At 41.9% G+C, this 18,967-nt stretch overlaps 1 protein-coding gene across 1 annotated transcript in view; it reads right to left on the bottom strand.

Moving 5' to 3' along the window:
- CIT (citron rho-interacting serine/threonine kinase) overlaps positions 1–18,967 on the bottom strand; it is a 137,656-nt gene that overhangs the window by 65,968 nt on the left and 52,721 nt on the right. Inside the window, exons 10-14 of the mRNA XM_054594466.1 lie at positions 7,848–7,953; positions 6,793–6,936; positions 5,408–5,527; positions 641–811; positions 321–371 (exon numbers count right to left, since the gene is read on the bottom strand). Coding sequence (XP_054450441.1) covers positions 321–371; positions 641–811; positions 5,408–5,527; positions 6,793–6,936; positions 7,848–7,953 — 592 coding nt within the window. The remainder of the gene's footprint in view (positions 1–320; positions 372–640; positions 812–5,407; positions 5,528–6,792; positions 6,937–7,847; positions 7,954–18,967) is intronic.

Consider the following 18,967-nt stretch of genomic DNA (forward strand, 5'->3'; position numbering starts at 1 on the left):
ACACACAAATGGCAAAAAAGAAATCAAAGTCGTCCGGTGCCTTTAGACAACGAGAATTTTCACATGTATTTTACTAAGAGTACAGTCATTGTTACTGTGAGCAGATATGACGAAAAAAGAAAAATGAGGTGTCTTTTATCCCTTTTAGAACCATAGCTGAAGCTACAAGTGGTCACGCAGGAGTCGACCATCAAAATAAACCTGGAAGAAAGTTCTCTAATCATTGCAAGAGTATTCTTACCAGTGCCTACGACTGGCCATCAATAGTAACCTTTAAAAAATTATCTACCAAAAATAGCAATATCAATAATGAAAAATACCTTCTCCAGTTTGGAATATTCTCCCACTTCAGGCTTCCCTTGATCCTTAGCCTGTAATTTAAAAGATATGACATAATGGGAAGTTTCAAGAATATAAAAGTCTTACAGACAACATTACCACTTGCATTTTCTTCGTCTCTGTGACCAAAATGATGATGATGATGGTAAACAAGTTATCTTCTATAAATAAAGACCAGGAACTTTCCAGGGTATCCCATTATTTCTCAAATGTATACCTATTAGCTAGCATTCCTTTTATTCTTGCTAAGATCATCCATGATTCCACCCCCAAAACAGCATCCTGGCAGGAGGCCGTCTACCTTCATCAGTTTATGTTGACATTCGGTTGCTTTCCGCTTGAACTCTTCAGCAGCGAGCCGTGACTCTCTCAGCTCTGATTCATAGAGATCACTCCGTCTTCTTGCCGAAACCAGGTCTTCTTCCAGCTGATTCATCATTAGTCTCATTTCTTCCACTTGAGCCTGGTATTCCTAAAAGAGTGGACAATGGAAGACAGGTGAACTTCAGAACTCCTAAAAGACAGGCAAAGAAGATGAACAAACATTGGCCACAGAGGGAAGACAAAAACGGAAGAGAGATCAGCAGAGAACGGACCTAGAGAGAAGGTGAGAAGACAGATGGGCAAAAGGGAGAGGCGTGGGAAGAGGAGAAGGGAGAAAAGAGTATTAAATCTTTAAACTGTTTTAATGTGGAACATGTATCACTAACACCATTGGGAACACATGCGCCTATAATAAGACTCTTTGAGCAAATAATACCACAAATAAGCAAAGAACCTTAAGGCATTTGCAACACAAGAGAGCTGTAAGGGATGTTCTTCAAGCAACCAGGATAAACTGCTTATGAGTAGCTTTCTTCCAAGGGTAATCGTTTATATAGATTTGTCCTTTAGAAGTCATGTGTTCCTAACATAATTAGATATGGTACTAGTTTTAAAATTAACCTTTCAGTCGGCAGAAGAGGGTAATTGGAAATCTCAGTGGAAAGAATCTTGGAAGGTGAAACTCATCATGTCAGTTTCTCACCATTAATTTTTCTGGGCCCAAAACTGAATGATGATGAACTTAATGTTGCTCTTGAAACACAAGTCACCCTGAAATTTGGAAGAGTCAGAAAACACTGACTCTGGTCAAAAACAACTTGTGAGAAAAATTCCAAAGAAAGAATTATCTTGTTCCCTCTAACAAACCCTTTAAAGTGATCTAAATAGCCTGACCTTTTCCAAAATGCATTTCTAAAATCAAAACAGAACATTTGAATCAAGGTTTTTCAAAATTGGATTTACCAGAATAGGCAATGGTTTTGAAAACTGTTGGCCAAAGTATGAAAGTATTCTGTTAGCAAAATCAAAGCTTATACATATAGGAATTATGAATGACCATTTAAAAAAATTTTTTTTAATCCTCACGGGAGGACATTTTTTTTCATTGCTTTCAGAGAAAGAAAAAAGCAGACAGAGAAACATTGATGAAAGAGAGAAACATCCACTGGTGGCCTCCTGTACGCATCCAGACCAGGAGTAACACGTGCCTACGCCTGGACCAAGGATCGAATAGGTCCTTGTTAGCTATGTGCCCTAACCGGGAATCGAACTGGCAACCTTTTGGCTATGAGATGACACTCCAACCAACTGAGCCATACCAGCCAGGGCATGAATGACCATTTATGTAATAGAATATGCCCTGGGGTGGTAGAGGGTGGAGGGTGGGATAAAAAAAGGAAAAGAACAAAGAAATGAATCAACACTGTCCTTGGCATTCACAATATACAGTGAACATCTCTAAGATCCATTCTCCCAAGAAATAATTGAATAAGTATCAATTGAGCAAGGATATGTTTGGTTTTTTTTAATAGTAGGGTACAAAGTAAACCTTTCAGCCCATTATAACAGGCAATTCCCCAGTGCACACTAAAGGAGAGGGAGGTGATGACCTTATGAAAATTGGGTAGTTTTCATGCAAGCATACCTCTCACTATATCATTGGTAGAGGGGAAATGAAAAAAACAAAAGAGCCCAGAGCGGAGCACCATCTTATTTCACTTCACCCAAAAATATACTGTTAGTGCAGATCAAGCCTAGAAGTCACAGTCACCAGGTTTCTGGGTGATGTGGGGTTATATAACCAAAGGTCTTTATAACCCACTCACGATTATCTGAACTCACAGAGTGGAGCATAAGTTGATCATATAAAACCAAACATCCTTTCCTTGGAGTTTTCCTAGACCCTTTGGCCAGGGATACGTTATGACTATTGTGGCTCTGAGTACTGAGCCCTCCTGGACCCCCTCCTCCATAAAAAAAAAATAATTATACATTATAACGTTGTTCATATAAAGACAAAAACATTAATATTATCTATGAAAAGCTCCTTTGACCTAAAATCTCAATTTTTTTCTTCTAAATTAAAAAAAAAGCTTTCAAACATTTTAAGGACACCTAAAATAAAAGTACCATCAGCCCTACTCATAGTCACAAACACCAAACTGCAGGGGAAGCAGAGCTGGGAGAAAATCCTGGGCATCTTATCCTTTAACTCCCTTTTCTTTCTTGAACTTACGTGAGCGAGAAGGGAATGTACTTTTCATATTTTGTCAAGAGCAAGGGTAGAGCTGTTCATTCTCCACAACATCTCTCTTCCCTGGGCTGTTGGCACCCGGCGGGGAGGACGGCAAGAATCAGGCAACATCCCCATCAGCTTTCTGAGCTCTGGGGGCACCCGGCCTGCCACAAGCATCAACAGGAATTCTGCATCACTTGTTGAGCTGCTGCTATTATGCTGGATACTTCAACGCAATCTCGTAAAGCCACCAGCTAACCAAATCCCTGCTGCAGGAAAAATCTGAGGGAAGATCATCAGGTCTGTTTCCAAGGATGGCAGAGAGAGCTGTCCTGTATCAGCATGGACTGAACTGTAGGTCAGAGCTCAGAAGGATCAGAATGGGGAACCATGGAAGACTTCTGAGGCCTAAGGTAAGCTTCAGAATTTTGTGGAAAAGGATCGTGAAATCCTGAAATACAAATGCCTTCCACATTACCCAAACTTCTGCTTCCCTTCCTAAGGAGGAGGTGAGGGGTCAGCAATTGCTAGTAAAGGTGTATGAATCAAACTATCATGTGAGACTTTGAGGTGTTTTTATTTTAAACCAAGTCCAAATACTCTATAGAAGGGAGCTAAGTAGAATCAAAATGTTAAAAAATAAATAAATAGCTATACAGAAATTAGCTTTTAAGATAAAGAGTAGGGAAAAAAAAGCCAAATCTGAGAGGAACCAACATGCTGCAAACCGATTATCAGGAGTTTGGTGAAAGTATGAACTGCTTTTTCCTGGACTGCAAACACCCTGCTCTCACAAAACTTTGCAGAAGTCATTTTAATAAATCCTTCTTCCAGTGAGAAACAAGGTCTGAAACTGAGAAGTCTCCCTTCCCCCAGTGGAACTTGTAGCAGTCATTAAATCTGAAACTCCACATGCAGGCCAACTGGTACATGAATCACCAAAGACATTCTTTGAACTGTCCTGTCTTTCAAAATGTCCTGATAATTCTATTTCTGTGGAATTCATGGACACCAGCTGCTCCCTCTGGTGGCCAAATACAGCTTTCATTTCCCCAGCATGTCACCAAAATCAAATTTCCAAACACATTGAACTAATGGGAGAAAAAGAATCCCACCTCTTGAAACTGTAGAATGGAAAACCATGTTGATAAAAGGGGCAATGAGTCAGCTGTCAAAGCTGATTTTTCAAACTGTATGTGTGGTCTATGAAATCTCTAAGATTAGTATTGTTTTGAAATCTACTAATTGGATTGCTACGTTTCCTATGCATATTTACTTATAACTTTTTTATCAAGAAAGAGGATATAAACCAATAATTTTTAAACATTAAGGTGATAGATTATACCAACAAAACTCCCAAAACAATAATTCTTTCTTTAAAGAATAGTGAATGAATCAAATTATTTGCAGGAGTTTCTTACATTTAGCACCACCCAGATGGCTAAGTTTTTACTACCCAGAGACAAAAATGTTCATTTCCACCAGTGTTTACATGAGCTTTTCCGCAGTGAATGAGTTGCCTGGCAGCTGATAATTCAGTTCTCCAATTGCTCATTGCCGTCTCTTCATTAAAGTTTCTACATACAGTTTTTTCAAAGGACAGAAAAATCCATGTTAAAAAGGAAACAATGAAGCAAAATAGAAAATGAACCTTCTCAAAAGAAAACCCTTTGTGAAAGGGGGAAAAAAGAAAAGAGTGCACTTTTTATGGTCTCAATGCTCTTTTCCTAACACAGAGGGGATGGATGGCTTTCTGCACTCAGATTTGCTGTGTTAAACCTTACTCAGCCTTAGCTGCTCAAACTCTTCTTCCAGACTATTTCTTTGCATTTTACTTATATAGGAAGTTTTATTTACTATGAATTATCCTGGCTTCTCTCAAAAACTTAAAGTGCAACTGAAAAGCTATTAAAAATCATTATTATTTTTTTAATAATCTAAAGCAGAGGTTGGAAAACTTTTCCTGTAAACGACTACATAGTAAGCAATTTCAGCTTTGCAGTCCATATAATCTTTGTCACAACTACTCCCCTCTACCAAAGTAGGATGATTAACAGCTACGGACAATACATAAATGAATGAGCATGGCTGTGTTCCAATATAAGCTTTATTTATGGACACTGAAGTTTGACTTCCACATACTTTTCACATATCATAAAATATTATTCTTCTTTTGATTTCTCCCCCTTCCATTTACAAATGCAAAAACCATTCTTAGCTTGTCCTTGTGGAAAACAGGTGGTGGGCCAGATTTTCTCACCCATGCTCCAAACCTACACTTTTACCTGAAAAGGGTCGCCATCACAGGGCACAGATTTCAAAGGAGCTAGAGCCAAGCACTCCAAGGTTTACACAAACACGGGGAATCTGAAGTTTCCAAATGACCTACATCTCTCCACCCCCTCGCCCCTTTCTCTCTCCGTCTCTCTGCCTCACATGCCACACATGCCTCTCCTGACATTAGAGGTCCCAGCTGCCGCCCTATTCCCAGGCAGGCAGTCATCATACCTGCTCTTTGATTTCTTGGAGCTTCCGGCTCTGCTCTCTGATATCATGGAGCAGCTGAAGTGCTTTGTCATCCTCCTGGGACACCTCCATCCGTGCTTGTTCCAAACTTCGCTTTAAGCTCTGCGGAAAGCAAAAATTTTAATAGGGATGCCCTGTGGAGTCTGCTCTGTTTGAAAAGATTCATTAAGGGAGCTGCAAGCTGCTTCGCAGACACCAAGACGGTCTCAGGTGACGGACCAAAGTTGACAACTTCCAGTTGGTTGCTGATTCCAGTTTTCATCCTGTAAAAATCTCTGGGTTCAAGAAACATCATCTCAGCCCTGTGACCTTCAGGATCCAGCCTGAAACTACATTAACCTGCCTCCTACCACCATCTACCTGTCCTAGCAGATACTTACTTGTATGTTTACGACTAAAACTAGTCAGATCCCTTGGCTTTTATGACCACCATCAGGATAGCCACAGAATCTTTTCTGTAATATCAGTTATTCAAGGACTCCAAGCATATAACTCTCTTTCAAAGTAGCAATGACTTCATTCTCTGCCCTGTTGTCATTTAAGACTCCAAGAAATCTATTTCCATCTCTTGGCTTACGTCTCCTGGATACCTTTCATCCATAAGTTCCCTCAATGCTTCAGTGGCACTTAAATATATATCTGAAATACATAGCTGAATAACTTCACCCACCACTGAAAGGCGGCCAAATCTGGAATGGAAACATAGCAGTTACTCTTAATTAGCCACGTCCGATAGATTTCCTCTCCCGTGTGGGGGGAAAAAAAACTTGAAAAATGTGTGATTCAACTTCTTAAGACTGTTTAATTGGGCACAATTAAAAAACACCTGGATGAAACTTTAACAAGACAATGGAGAAGACAGTCTACTCTTGTGAAGGAAAGAAAAAAAAAGCCACATGGTAAGTAATGACAGAGGGTCTGGGTTTTGAAGGCTGAGTTTTCTAGTTGCTATGCCAGTTGTAGGCAATGGAAAATTGATTTCAGGCAGCCTCAAAATACATTTTCTTGTGCTTATGTGTGAGTTTGGTTCCCGAGGCCGATGGTGTAGGACACGGTGTAAGGTATAGGCCAGAGAGGTTGGGATGGGAGATGTCAGCACCCTGTGTGAATTGCTGCGATGACGACTACACCCATCTCCAAGCTCCACGGCCTAGCTGGGCTGTCTGCAGTCCAGTCTTCGTTCTCTCTGGGGCCTCTCGCAAGGCTCACACTGCTCTGCAAGTCACAATTCTTGCTCTCATATTCTCCCTTTCTCTACTCTCTGCCATTGGCTGTGATGTGCCTCATGGAGCTGTCATGAAACAGGATGAGACACACACGACAGGAAGTGCCACCTCCAAGGGAAGGGGACTTTGGGGAAGGCTCACACTGCATTCTGTGATGTAGGTAGCAAGGTCCTGTTCCAGGAGGGATCTCTGAGTCTCAGAGGCCTTCAGCTCCACCTCCTTCTGACTAAGCACAGCCTCCACCTCTGACACTCTCCGATGTAACCGGGTCATTTCCTGCTCCATCTGAAATAAACACATCGACAGGTTAAAAAGGCCGGCGGAAGTTCGTTGGGGAGCTTTCAAATTTCAAGTAGCCCCCAAAATCATCAGGTGGTCTGGGCAGGCACTATTTCGCCAAAGGTTGGGATGGAAATACCATTGTTTCTTCGCCCGGGAGCGCACAGTTCTTCGTAAGGATAGTCACCAATGCTAAGTCACTCCTCTCATTCAAGTCTCGGTTCACACTTGATCACTTCTCTAACCCAGTGAGCAAGAAAGCCACAATCATCACTTTTCACCCGTTTGCTTTTTTGGTTTGGTTTGGTTTTTGCAGACGTCACTTTAATTTTACCCCAAATCCATCTTGATCCCCCCCCATCTCCTTGCAAAGATCTAGAGGACAAATCCAGGACAGGACAAGGAGATATGTATTCGTCTGCACTCTTAGAAGTCCTGGGCAAGCAGTGACTTTTATGAGCTTCCAGAAAGCTGTCCCTGGGCAGGAACAGTGAGTGTTAAGAGACGTTGAGCATAATCAACACCGTGGCCGCAGTTACATAAGCAGGAGTTTTAAAAGACTAGGAAGAGAGACTTCGCATCACTCAAAGCAGATGGGATGCATCTCGGCCACAGGTGAGGACCCACGCCACCTGCCGGAAGAAGCAGACATCTGGCTGGGTCATGCTGAGGAACGGGCCGGTTTAAATCCAGGACCTCCTCTGGTTAAGATTTAAAGGATTTACAGCAACGTCAAGGCCCGAATTCATCTCCCTCTGAGCTGCCGCAGACGTGACTTCAGCGAGGGAGATAGCACCTCGCTCACTCTGTATGGATCAGGTGGCTCAGTGCCAGCAGCGGCCCCAGGTGGCTCCCTTGGCATATATTGACGGGAGGATCCTGGAGCAAGGAGAGAGGCCGGCTGTGGAAATAAATACCTTGTGACACTTGTCCTGGGAGTCTTGCAGCTCTTTGCTTTTGATGAGAAGTTTCTTTTCCATGGAGCTAGTCTTGGCAGGGGAGTCCAGGCCCGACACAACAGACCTAAAGAGGAGAAAACCAACGTCAAGGTGCAAGTAGGTGGGCAGGAAAAGCTGCATTCAGAAACTATGGCATAAACAATGGACCTGCCAGAGTTCTGTGGCCATCGGCAGAGCTTCTAATGAAATCAAGACCATGAGGCAGAGAGGTGAGAGGAAGCAAGAACTCTGGAAGCAGGAAGACCTGGGTGTAAATTCAGTTGCCACTAGCCTGAGGCAATGGTTCAGACTCTCTGAGCCTCGGTTTCCATATCTATGGTGTAGGATGATAAAAAAAAAAGACCTACCACACAGGAGAGTGCGAGCATTAAATGCAGCACCCTGCCTACCTGGCTTCATTCATTTACACAGCAGATATGTACTATGTGCCTACTCTGTTCCAGAAGCTGTTCCAGGCACTGAAAAAGCAGTAAACAAGACATCAATGGCCCTACCCTCCTGGAACTGACATTCCATGGAAGGCAGAAAGAATGCATCAGCCCAGGCCCTGGCTGGGTATCTCAGTTGGTGAGAGTGTTGTCTCAATGCACCAAGTTCGCATGTTCAATCTCTGGTTAGGGCACATACAAGAATCAACAAATAAATGCATGAATGGGTAGAAAAACGAATTGTTTTTTTTCCCTTCCTCTCTCTCTCTAAAATCAGTAAATAAAAATTTTAAAAAAAAGAAAAAGAATGCACCAGGCATACACACAAACAGAGAGGTTACAGATGATGATAACTTCTGTCCAAGAAGAAAACAGGGTAAGGTGATTATGATAGAGGAAATGGATCGAGGGTCTGCTTGGTAACCAGGGAGGGCTTCTCTGAGGAGGTGACATTTGAGGTAGAGCCTGAAGGATAAGAAGGTGCAGCCCATCCAAAGCTCTGGAAGGAAACAAGCTCTAGGAAGGAGGGATAATAGATGCCACAGTCCTGAGACAGAACAGAGCTAATAGAGCAAGTATCCAATAAAGTGTTGTAGCTAAACATTTTAGTTGGATACTTTAAAATCAAAATGTTGTTGTTAGTTACAGCATTTTATTATTCTATCTCCAAGCTAGCCAGTTGGTTCTGCTTCATTTTATACAAACTGCTAAGGCTTATTATGGTAGGCTGACAATGCCCCTCCCCCAGGATGTGCACAGCCTAATCTCCAGAACCTGTGAATCTGTTATCTGACGCGGCAAAAGACTTTGTAAATGTGATTAAGTTAAGGATTTTGGGATGGGGAAATGAATGTGAATTATCTGGTTTGATCCAAAGTAATCACAAGGGTCCTTACAAAATGAAAGAAGAAGAGGAAAGGAGATGTGACAACAGAATTAGGGTCAGAATCAGAGAGATTTGAAGGTGCTACAATGCTGGCTTTTGAGACAAAGGAAGGGGCTATAAGCCAGGGGATTTAGGCAGCCTGTTGAAGCCGGGAAAGATGAGGACACCAATTCTCCTAGAGGCTCCAGAGTGCAGCCTTGCCTACACCTTGACTACAGCCCAGTAAAACCTATCTGAGACTTCTGACCTCCAGAACTCTAAAATGATAAACATGTCCTGTTTTAAGCCACTAAAATTGTGGTAATTTATTACAGTAGCTGTAGAAAGACATACAAAGCCAAACACTTCTTGGGCACTGATGACATGCCTGGTTCTGTTCTAACTTTAGACATGTTTTAACTCTTTATTCCCCACAATGACTCTAGGAGGCAGATACAATTTATTAACCTCATTTTATAGATGACAAAATTGAGGCCCAGAGGTTAAGCGACCTGCCAGTTACTAAATGGTTTCTGTTGGTCTCACAATAGAGACCTGGGGTAAAGAGACTGACATGATGCACCTGATACAGACCTTGGGAAAATACCACAAAAATAACGCAGCGTGACCTCATGAGAGTGGGCTAGAAGGATAGTCTCCCCACAGAGTGATATACTTTGTGTGTATCACTCACACACTCTGTCTCATCCCTAAAAAGCAGTTAATTAAGGGTGGAAAGGACAGTTCCCATCCAGGACAGCTTCCCACAGTGGCTGGCTCCCTGGGTACAAATACTGGGACTGGTGAAGGGCAGGGCCAGAGCAACAACCAGCAAGGGTCCCCGCACAGGGAGTGACACGCCATTGAGCCTACCGCTGGCCCACAGCCCCACCTTTGCTGCCTTGATAACGGGCTGCAGGACCTGGCTGTCAATGAGCAGTTCGGTCTTGTCAGCACGGGAAATTTCTTCCTGCTGGCCCAAACTACTCCCCTGCCTAAAAGAGGTCAATTCCCTGCAGCAACTCAGAACACCTCCCTCCCTGCAGTGCCCCACCCAGTGACAAGGGTTGGTGTAATAGTGCTGTCTTGCTGTACCCCAGTGACAGCTCCCTACAAACACACTGCAGGGCAGCCAAGCAAGTCGACACCCAGAGTCAGGCTGTTCTGTTCAAATCTGACTCTACCACTCTAGCTGTGTGACCTCTCTGATCTTCTGTTTCCTCACCCCTAAAATGGGGATTATTCTCCACCTACTTCAAAGAGTTCCTGTGGCGAGTCAATGAGATAACCCACCTAAAGCCCTCAGCACAGTGCCTGGCACATTGTGAGGGTTCAATAAACGCCAATCGCAATTACCACTGTCATTTTTATCACCACTACCCATGTGACGTCATAAATAGCACATGCCTCACGGGCCTAAAACAGTTGCTTGAAATAGCCAAACTCAGGGAGTTGAATTCCCTCTGTGCTATTATTCACATTAAAACAAATGTTAATTATTCATAGAAAGGGCAACGGGGACTGAAATCCAGAAATAAATCCTCTTTAAAATCTAACTTTTGGCCAAAAATTTTAACCAATTTCTGCACCTCTCATTAGCTTGTTTTCTACCTAAATCTAAGATGCACGTGCACACACTGCTCGCGCACAGCCTTTTTCCTTTTAATCTGAGATGAAATGGGCTGCTTAGCATGATTTCAGTTACCTTTGCTATTTCCTTTACTCTTGACCTCACTCTGGAGGTGAGCTGGAGAAGGAGACCTAAACCAGCCAAGGAGGGAGGGATGATCCACAGATGGGCTCGCTGGTTCTTCAGCAATCGAGAGTCACCCACATGTCACTAAGTCACATGCACTGACATGAGTCAGAAATGATAACACAGGCCATAGCTCTTTGGGCCCAAGCACAAAACTTGTGCCCTTTAAGAGAAGGATTACATGGGTGCATGATGATGAGGTGGTAAGTGGCTCTGCTTAAAGAACACTGCTGTGGGTGCAAAGCTGATTGCTTATGCTCTAAAAATAAAAAAAAATAATAATTAAAAAAAAAACAACAGCAATTCTAGGTCACTCATTAATGAGGCCCAGGATGGAGGAGCTGTGCAGCTCCACCCACTGGAACTTGCAGGAGACAAAGCAACAGCGCTCCTCGTCACCCGAGGTCCGACTCCCTCACTCTTCTCTTATTTTGATGCTTGACAAGTGTTCACTGTTTAGAAATTCTAAGTACAAAAATTAAGAGCTCTTCAGAATAAAGGTGCTAAGGAAATCAATTTTTTAAGGAAATAAAAATCAAACCCATACCTTCATCGTCAATTAATATTTGACAGAGGAAGCAAGCATGTACAATGGCCTAACAATAGTCTATTCTATAAATGGTGTTGGGGAAATTGGACAGATACTTGCAGAAAAATGAAACTAGACCTCTTCTTATACCTCACACAAGAATAAACTCAAGATGGATCAAAGACTTAAAACGTTAGACCCAAAGATATAAAAATCCTAGAAGAAAACATAGGCAGCAAAATCTCAGACATTGCTTGTAGAACTTTTATCAGATATATCTCCCCAGGCAAGGGAAACAAAAGAAAAAAAATAAACAAATGGGATTTCACCAAACTAAGAAGTTTTTGTACAGCAAAGGAAATCATCAACAAAATAAAAAGGCAACCCACCAAATAGGAGAACATATACAGTAATACATCTTATAGGGGGTTAATGTCCAAAATTTATAAAGTACTTACAAAACTCAACACCAAAAAATCAAACAACTAAAAAATGGGCAAAGGACCTGACTAGACACTTCTCCAAAGAGGACATAGAGGTGGTAAAAGACATATTGAAAGATGCTCCACATCACTAATCATCAGAGAAATGCAAATAAAAACCACAATGAGACACCATCTCACACCTGTCAGAATGGCTATTATCAATAAATCTACAAACAAGTGCTGGTGAGGATGTGGAGAAAGGGGAACCCTTTTGCACTGTTGATGGGAATGCAGACTGTGCAACCACTGTGGAGAGCAGTATGGAGACACCTCAAAAAATTAAAAATAGATCTGCCTTTTGACCAAGCAATCCCACTTCTGGGAATATATCCAAAGGAACCCAAAACACTAACTTGAAGGAACATAAACACCCCTATGTTCATTGCAGCATTATTTACAATCACCAAGATATGGAAGGAGCCTAAGTATCCATCAATAGATGAGTGGATAAAATAACTACGGGACATTTACACAGTGGAATTCTACTCGGCCGTAAAAAAGAAGAAAATTTTACCCTTTGCAACAGTATGGATGGACCTGGAGAACATTATGCTAAGTGAAATAAGCCAATCAGAGAAAGACAAATACTGTATGATTTCACTCATATGTGGAATCTAATGAACAAACTGAACTAAGAAGCAAAACAGAGACAGATTCATAAATGGACAACGGATGACAGCTAGTCAGGGGGGGGGATATCAGGGGAGGAGGGATTGAGCAAAAAAGGAAAAAGGATTCATGGACATGAACAACAGTGAGGTGATTGCTGGGGGGAGAGGGTATAAAGGGATTAAATGGTAATAAAAATATATAATAAATATTATTCAAATTTTTTTTAGATTTTATTTATTCATTTCTAAAGAGGGGGAAAGGAGGGAGAAACAGAGAGAGAGAAATATCGATGTGGGAGAGAAACATTGACTGATTGCCTCTCACATGTCCCCATGTACCCAAACTGGGAATTGAACCAGCAACCTTTACTGAAAGGCTGGCTGGTGCTCAACCCACTAAGCCACACCAGCCAGGGCAAAAATATAATAAAGATTATTAAAAAAAAAAAAAAAAAAGACAAATCACATCTAAAAAACTTATGGTAAGAATTGTGACTAAACCTGACTTGTAGCATCAATCCCATAAACAATAATGAGATTGGAACATGAGGCTGGAGGATAGAGGGGGAAAGGTCATCGTAGCTTTCTGGAACTTTCCTGGAGAGCCTTTGAAAAATACTGATGTTGGTCAATGAAAATAATGAAAATGTGAGCTTCGACCAGAATGGCTCAGTTGGTCAAGCATCACCTCGCAAAACAAAATGTCACTGGTTCAATTCCCGGTCAGGGCACGTGCCTGCGTTGCAGGCCCAGTCCCCGGTTAGGGCATGTGAGAGAGCACCTGGTCAATATTTCCCTCTCCCTCTTTCTCTCCCCATCTCTAAAAATAGATAAATACATTAAATAAATATTTAAGACAGTTAAATAAATATTTATATTTAAGATATAAACATAAATATATTTACTTTTAGAGAGAGGGAGAGAAACATTGATGTGTGAGAGGCACATGGATCAGCTGCCGCTAGCATGCCCTCAGCTGTGGACCTGGCCCGCAACCCAGGCATGTGCCCTGACTGGGAATCAAACCAGAGACCTTTCAGTTTTCAGGCCAACACTCAATCCACTGAGCCACACCAGCCAGGGCATAAATAAAATCTTAAAAAAAAAAAAAGGAAGAAAATACTCCTGTGTGATACTACTATGATGGATACAAGTAATTATATAAATATCCAAACGCATAGAATGGTACACCACCAAGAGTGAATCCTACTGTAAACTATGGACTTTGGGTGACAATGTGTCAATGTCGATTCATTCATTGTAACAAACCTACCATTCTGGTGAGGGATAGTTGATAGTGGGGGCAGGGTGTATGTGGGAACCTCTGAACCTTCCTCTCACTGCTGTGAACCTAAAACTTCTATTTAAAAAATTAAGTCTTTAAAAAAAATGATGTCCAGGGCCCAACCAGACCAATTAAATCAGAAACAGGTAAATTAGTAGTGGGGCTTGGGCAGCACCATTTTTATTAAGCTCCCTGATGATTCTAATGTACATAAAGGATTAAGAACCACAGTGCTCATCAGGGTCTAGGCATCTAAAACTCACAGCATGGCTATCCCCAGAATGTGGTGGTAGGGGCATTTTGGCCATGCCAACCAGTACTGGTGCTTTTGGTCACTCTTTCAGTGGGAACACAATTTTTAAGTTAATCATGGTGGACAATGTATACGTTTCAGACAATGATAAAAGACTATTCTTATGCCCCCAATTTTAGTAAGTCAACTAAAATATACCATTCTCACGAATTTCTATAAAAGAAATAAACTAGAGCCAGTGAATATGGCTCGACCTAATATATCTGTATTCTATTTATTTTTCATGTCGATACTTAGGCCAATTCAATCACTAGCACCAGCTCTCAATACGTATTTCTTAAATGAACAGATCCCCCAATATATATTCTGAAATATTATCACAGCTTATTTTTTCTAAGATTTCATTAGCCATCCTTCTGGCTTTCAAAGCAACAGCAAATTACTGCTCACATTTGCATTATTGTAGAATTGACCAAAATGTAAATCATAGCTTGGGAGGTTCAATCCAAAGCTGACCTTAGAGCCACCAGATTACTACCAAATAGGGCCCTGTCCTCTACAAGTAGTAACTCAGCTGGTCTATAATTACCCTGAAATGTACCATTTCACCAAGAGTGGTATTATTAAAGAGGTGATGCTATTGCTGCTTTACGGAAAGTTTGCAAAAAATCATTTAGCTGGTTGGAACTCAAAGCTATAGGTGATACATACAGAATTACATGAAAGAAACTAATCATGAAGTTCTGCTGACCCTGGAATGAGACAGAGTCATCTACTAACTAAAGAGTCTTTCAAGAATTTCCCTTTGTTCTCAAAATTCTTAAACTTCAATAAATATTTGTATCACCGTCTATAAGTAAACGTGTATGTAAGATAGATATGTAAATACAATAGATAGATAGATAGATAGATAGATAGATAGAGATAGATAGATAGATAGATAGATAGATAAACGTATCCCATGAGAGGAACCTGTAAACTAGTGGTTCTCAATCAGGGACAATTTTGTCACCCAGGGGACATTTAGCAACGTCTGGAGATTTTTTTGACTTTCATAACTGGAGCTGGAGTGCTACTGACATCTAATGGGTTGAGGCCACAGATACTGCTCAACACCCTGCAATCCACAGACAACCTCCCACAAGAATTATCCAGCCCCAAGTGTCAATTGTGCCAAGTTGAGAAAGCCTGCCCTGGAGGTTATAAAATTAAGAAAGCCACAATTCCTGTCCTCAAAGAAGCAATGTGGGAGAGAGAATTAATGCTACTACTTTTATCATCAATAATAATGCACATTTCCTGAGCACTTACTATGTGCCAGGCACTGTGCTTGGTGTTCTGTGGGTTACCTCATTGAATCTTCCCAACGAACTGATGTGGTAGGTATTATTATCCTATGGCACTGATGCTCAGGAATAGCTTACTCTTTGGCCTCTACATTTTCCTACATGGTGATGATTGAGGTGCTGGTACAGGGCAGTATAGCTGGAGTTCAAAGTTGGGCTCTGCAACCCAATGGTTGTGGGTTGAAATCCCAACTTTAGTCCTACTTGGCTGCATGGTCTTGCACAAGCCCAAGAAAAGTACTGGAGAGGCTTGTAAAAGCAAAGTCACGGAGGAAAGGGAAATGAATCATTTTAGGAAGTTAACTTCTATCCATGACTGGCAGTGTGCAGTGCTGGAAGGGCGACTCTAAGCCAGAGCCCAGGACAGCTTGGATACCAAAAACACCCGTAGGCCAGGTCAGTCCACAGCCACCCCCAGAAACAGCTCAACCCACACACAAAGAACAACTCTTCCTCCACTTCTTAGTAACTCAGGGGTGGTAATTAAATAGGAAACAGGACAGATTTTAGAGGCCCAGGCTGGTTCATGCTCCAGGCTCGATGAGATGCAGTACAATAAGGATGCTAATAAAAGAACATGCAGCCTGCCCACACATTGCTTGCCTACTCCTCCTGGCCACATCTCTGATCCACAGCTAGTTACCCCCATGGAGAGAAAAGGCACTTCTGAGCAGCGGGTGCATGCAGCCACCCACCCACACACAGCAGTGCTGTCTCTTCGAGCACGAACACAAGTTTGGGTTTTCCTTTTTTTCCAGCTTCTATTTTCTAGAAAAATTTACTCTGAAATCAACACCTCTTCTTGATACACATCTGCTTTATAATTATAGAGACCCAAAGAGTATTAATAGAGGTAATGGTCTATGACACAGAGGGAAGTGGGCTCGGTTGTCACTGCTGCAGCAGAAAGAACGTGTTTTTCAAAAATCTGTTAGATGTGACCTAAAAATTGCTTTACATAGAACTTTAACATTTAAGTAAAAATGATAAAATGCAGTTTTCCTAATGTCTATAAATAATCCACATAACTCCCAAAACACCCTTAATAAAGCTATACTTCATATCAAAAGATGAAGTATACAAAATACTTCATATCAAAAGAGTACACAATCTGTACATGTGTAAAGTAGTTTCTAATCACTACTGTAATTAAGGCTGCTCTTAAGCATCAAGCCATCCACTCATACCCTTAGAAAGAGTACCCAAGACTGCAGAGATGTCACCAATTCACAGATCACACGTGTCGCAAATCACAGATATTCATGAGATAACCAAGAATGGATGCTGGAGGCTAAAACGTGGGAATCAAAATTAGCTCAGCTGAAGGCCCTACCTTAATTGTGGCCAACGGCACTAAAAATACATGCTGCTGCAAGATGTAACACGGTGGAAAAAATAAAAAACTCATCAGCATTCTGTTACAAAAATATACTGGCTTTTAAGACTGAGCATTCTGAAATTTATGAACTAACTTTATAAACCTATTTAAAATACACAGCGGTATCCATCATGAACACATAGAAATATTGAAAATACTGCTGTTCTGAAGAGTTTCAGAGTCTAGCTGGCTTTGGAGCAGCCCCCTATCCTCTCACACACACGCACGCGCGCGCACGCACACGAGCACCCAGCAGTGGTCTCCAGTTGAAGAAATGCATTTGGTTTGGATGATTAATATGTAACTCAAGAATCATATATTAAAAATCATGTTATTAGCCCTGGCTGGTGTGGCTCTGTGGATTGAGCGCTGGCCTGTGAACCAAAGGGTCACCAGTTCAATTCCCAGTCAGGGCACATGCCTAGGTTGCGGGCCAGGTCCCCAGTTGGGGGCATGCGAGAGGCAACCACACATTGATATTTCTCTCCCGCTTTCTCCCTCCCTTCCCCTCTGTCTAAAAATAAATAAAATCTATTTTAAAAAATCATGTTATTAACAATAGCATAGCCTCTCATGTGATCTCTAATATAGTCCCTGCCTCTAAGCCAGTGCCTAGCTTTGCGGATTAATTTCATTGATGTACCTCTACCTCTTGCCTGGATGGCTGCAATAACCTAAGTTACTTCCCCTAATCTAACTCTTGTGGCCCTATATCCACCACACAACATCAGAGGGGCTTTGTAAAATGAGAACTGGCTATTCTACATCCCTACTCAAAATCCTGCAAAGGTTTCCTGCTCATTCCAATTACAGATGCTCCTTGACTTGTGATGGGGTTACATCCCAATAAACCCATCATTAAGTTGACTATATCAGAAGTCAAAAATGCATTTAATACACCTCACTTACTGAACATCATAGATTAGCCTCACCTACCTTAAACGTCTTTAGAACTCGATATACAAAAAAACCGATGGCAACACAGCACACTGCAGGATATTGGTTGTTTACCCGTGACCTCATGGCTGACAGGGAGCTGCAGTTCGCTGCTGCTACTCAGCCTATGAAAAAGCATTGCAGCAGAAATAGATAACAACCTAGGATACGATTTCCACTGAACACATACCGCTTTCACACTATTATAAAGTTGAAAAATCCTAAGTCGAACCACCAAACTATCATAAGTCAGGGACCCTCTGTAGAGCAAATTCCAAACCTAAAGGCTCTACCTCATCTCAGTTCAGACCATGCCCCTCACGCATCCTGAAGCTCTAGCCACCCTAATATGCTTCCTGTCCACTGGACATCCTCAGGCTAGTCCTGGCCTCAGGGACTAACATGATCATTCCCAGTCATTCCCCATCTAGGCTCTGATTTCTTCAAAGCCCCTACTATCATCTGAAAATTTCTTATTTACGAGCTTACTTATCCTCTGTTTTCCCCCAAGAGAATGCTAGCTTCTTGAGGACAGGAATCTTATCTGCCTTTTTCATAGTTAGTCCACAAGGCCTAAAACAATACATTTGTTGAGTGAACGAATGAATGAATGATGTACCAAGAACTTCTGTGCCCCGGGTGGCCACAGTTCAAAGGTCACAGTGGAACAAAGGAAACCAAAACAAGCAATACCTTCAATCCATGCTGGCATGAGAAATATTTCTGGCCCTTGCACAGGACAGCCATGTCACAATCACACATACACACTCTTCCACACTCAAGCACTAGAAAGTGGGGGAGTCCGTGACATGCAGGCTGGGCACAGTGCCCTTTCTTCTTCTCTAGCACTGAGCTTCAGACCCCACATAAAATGGAACCTACCAAAGCCTTGAGCATGTTGTATGGGGTGTACAGGTTTAACCAACGCATCACAGACTCCATTCAGAGTAAAATTCTGAATGGAGACATTAGTACATCTGTCAGGCACCCCACATGGAGTCCAATACTCTCAGTGGGCAGAAACCAGCAAGACATCTTCATAAAGTGGAAGGAGGAAAGAAAAGAGAGCTGAAATCACCTTTAGGCCCATCCTCACGCCTAAATAACAATAGCAAATATGAAACGGACCCCACTCTGCTCCAGGCGCTAGCACTGCATGCTCTACATTTCCCCACAACAACCCTAACAGACAGGCACTATTATAAC

The sequence above is a fragment of the Pteronotus mesoamericanus genome, unplaced genomic scaffold, assembly GCF_021234165.1.
Source record: "Pteronotus mesoamericanus isolate MK-2021 breed Mesoamerican mustached bat unplaced genomic scaffold, CSHL_Meso_final scaffold_507, whole genome shotgun sequence".
Lineage (NCBI taxonomy): Eukaryota > Metazoa > Chordata > Mammalia > Chiroptera > Mormoopidae > Pteronotus > Pteronotus mesoamericanus.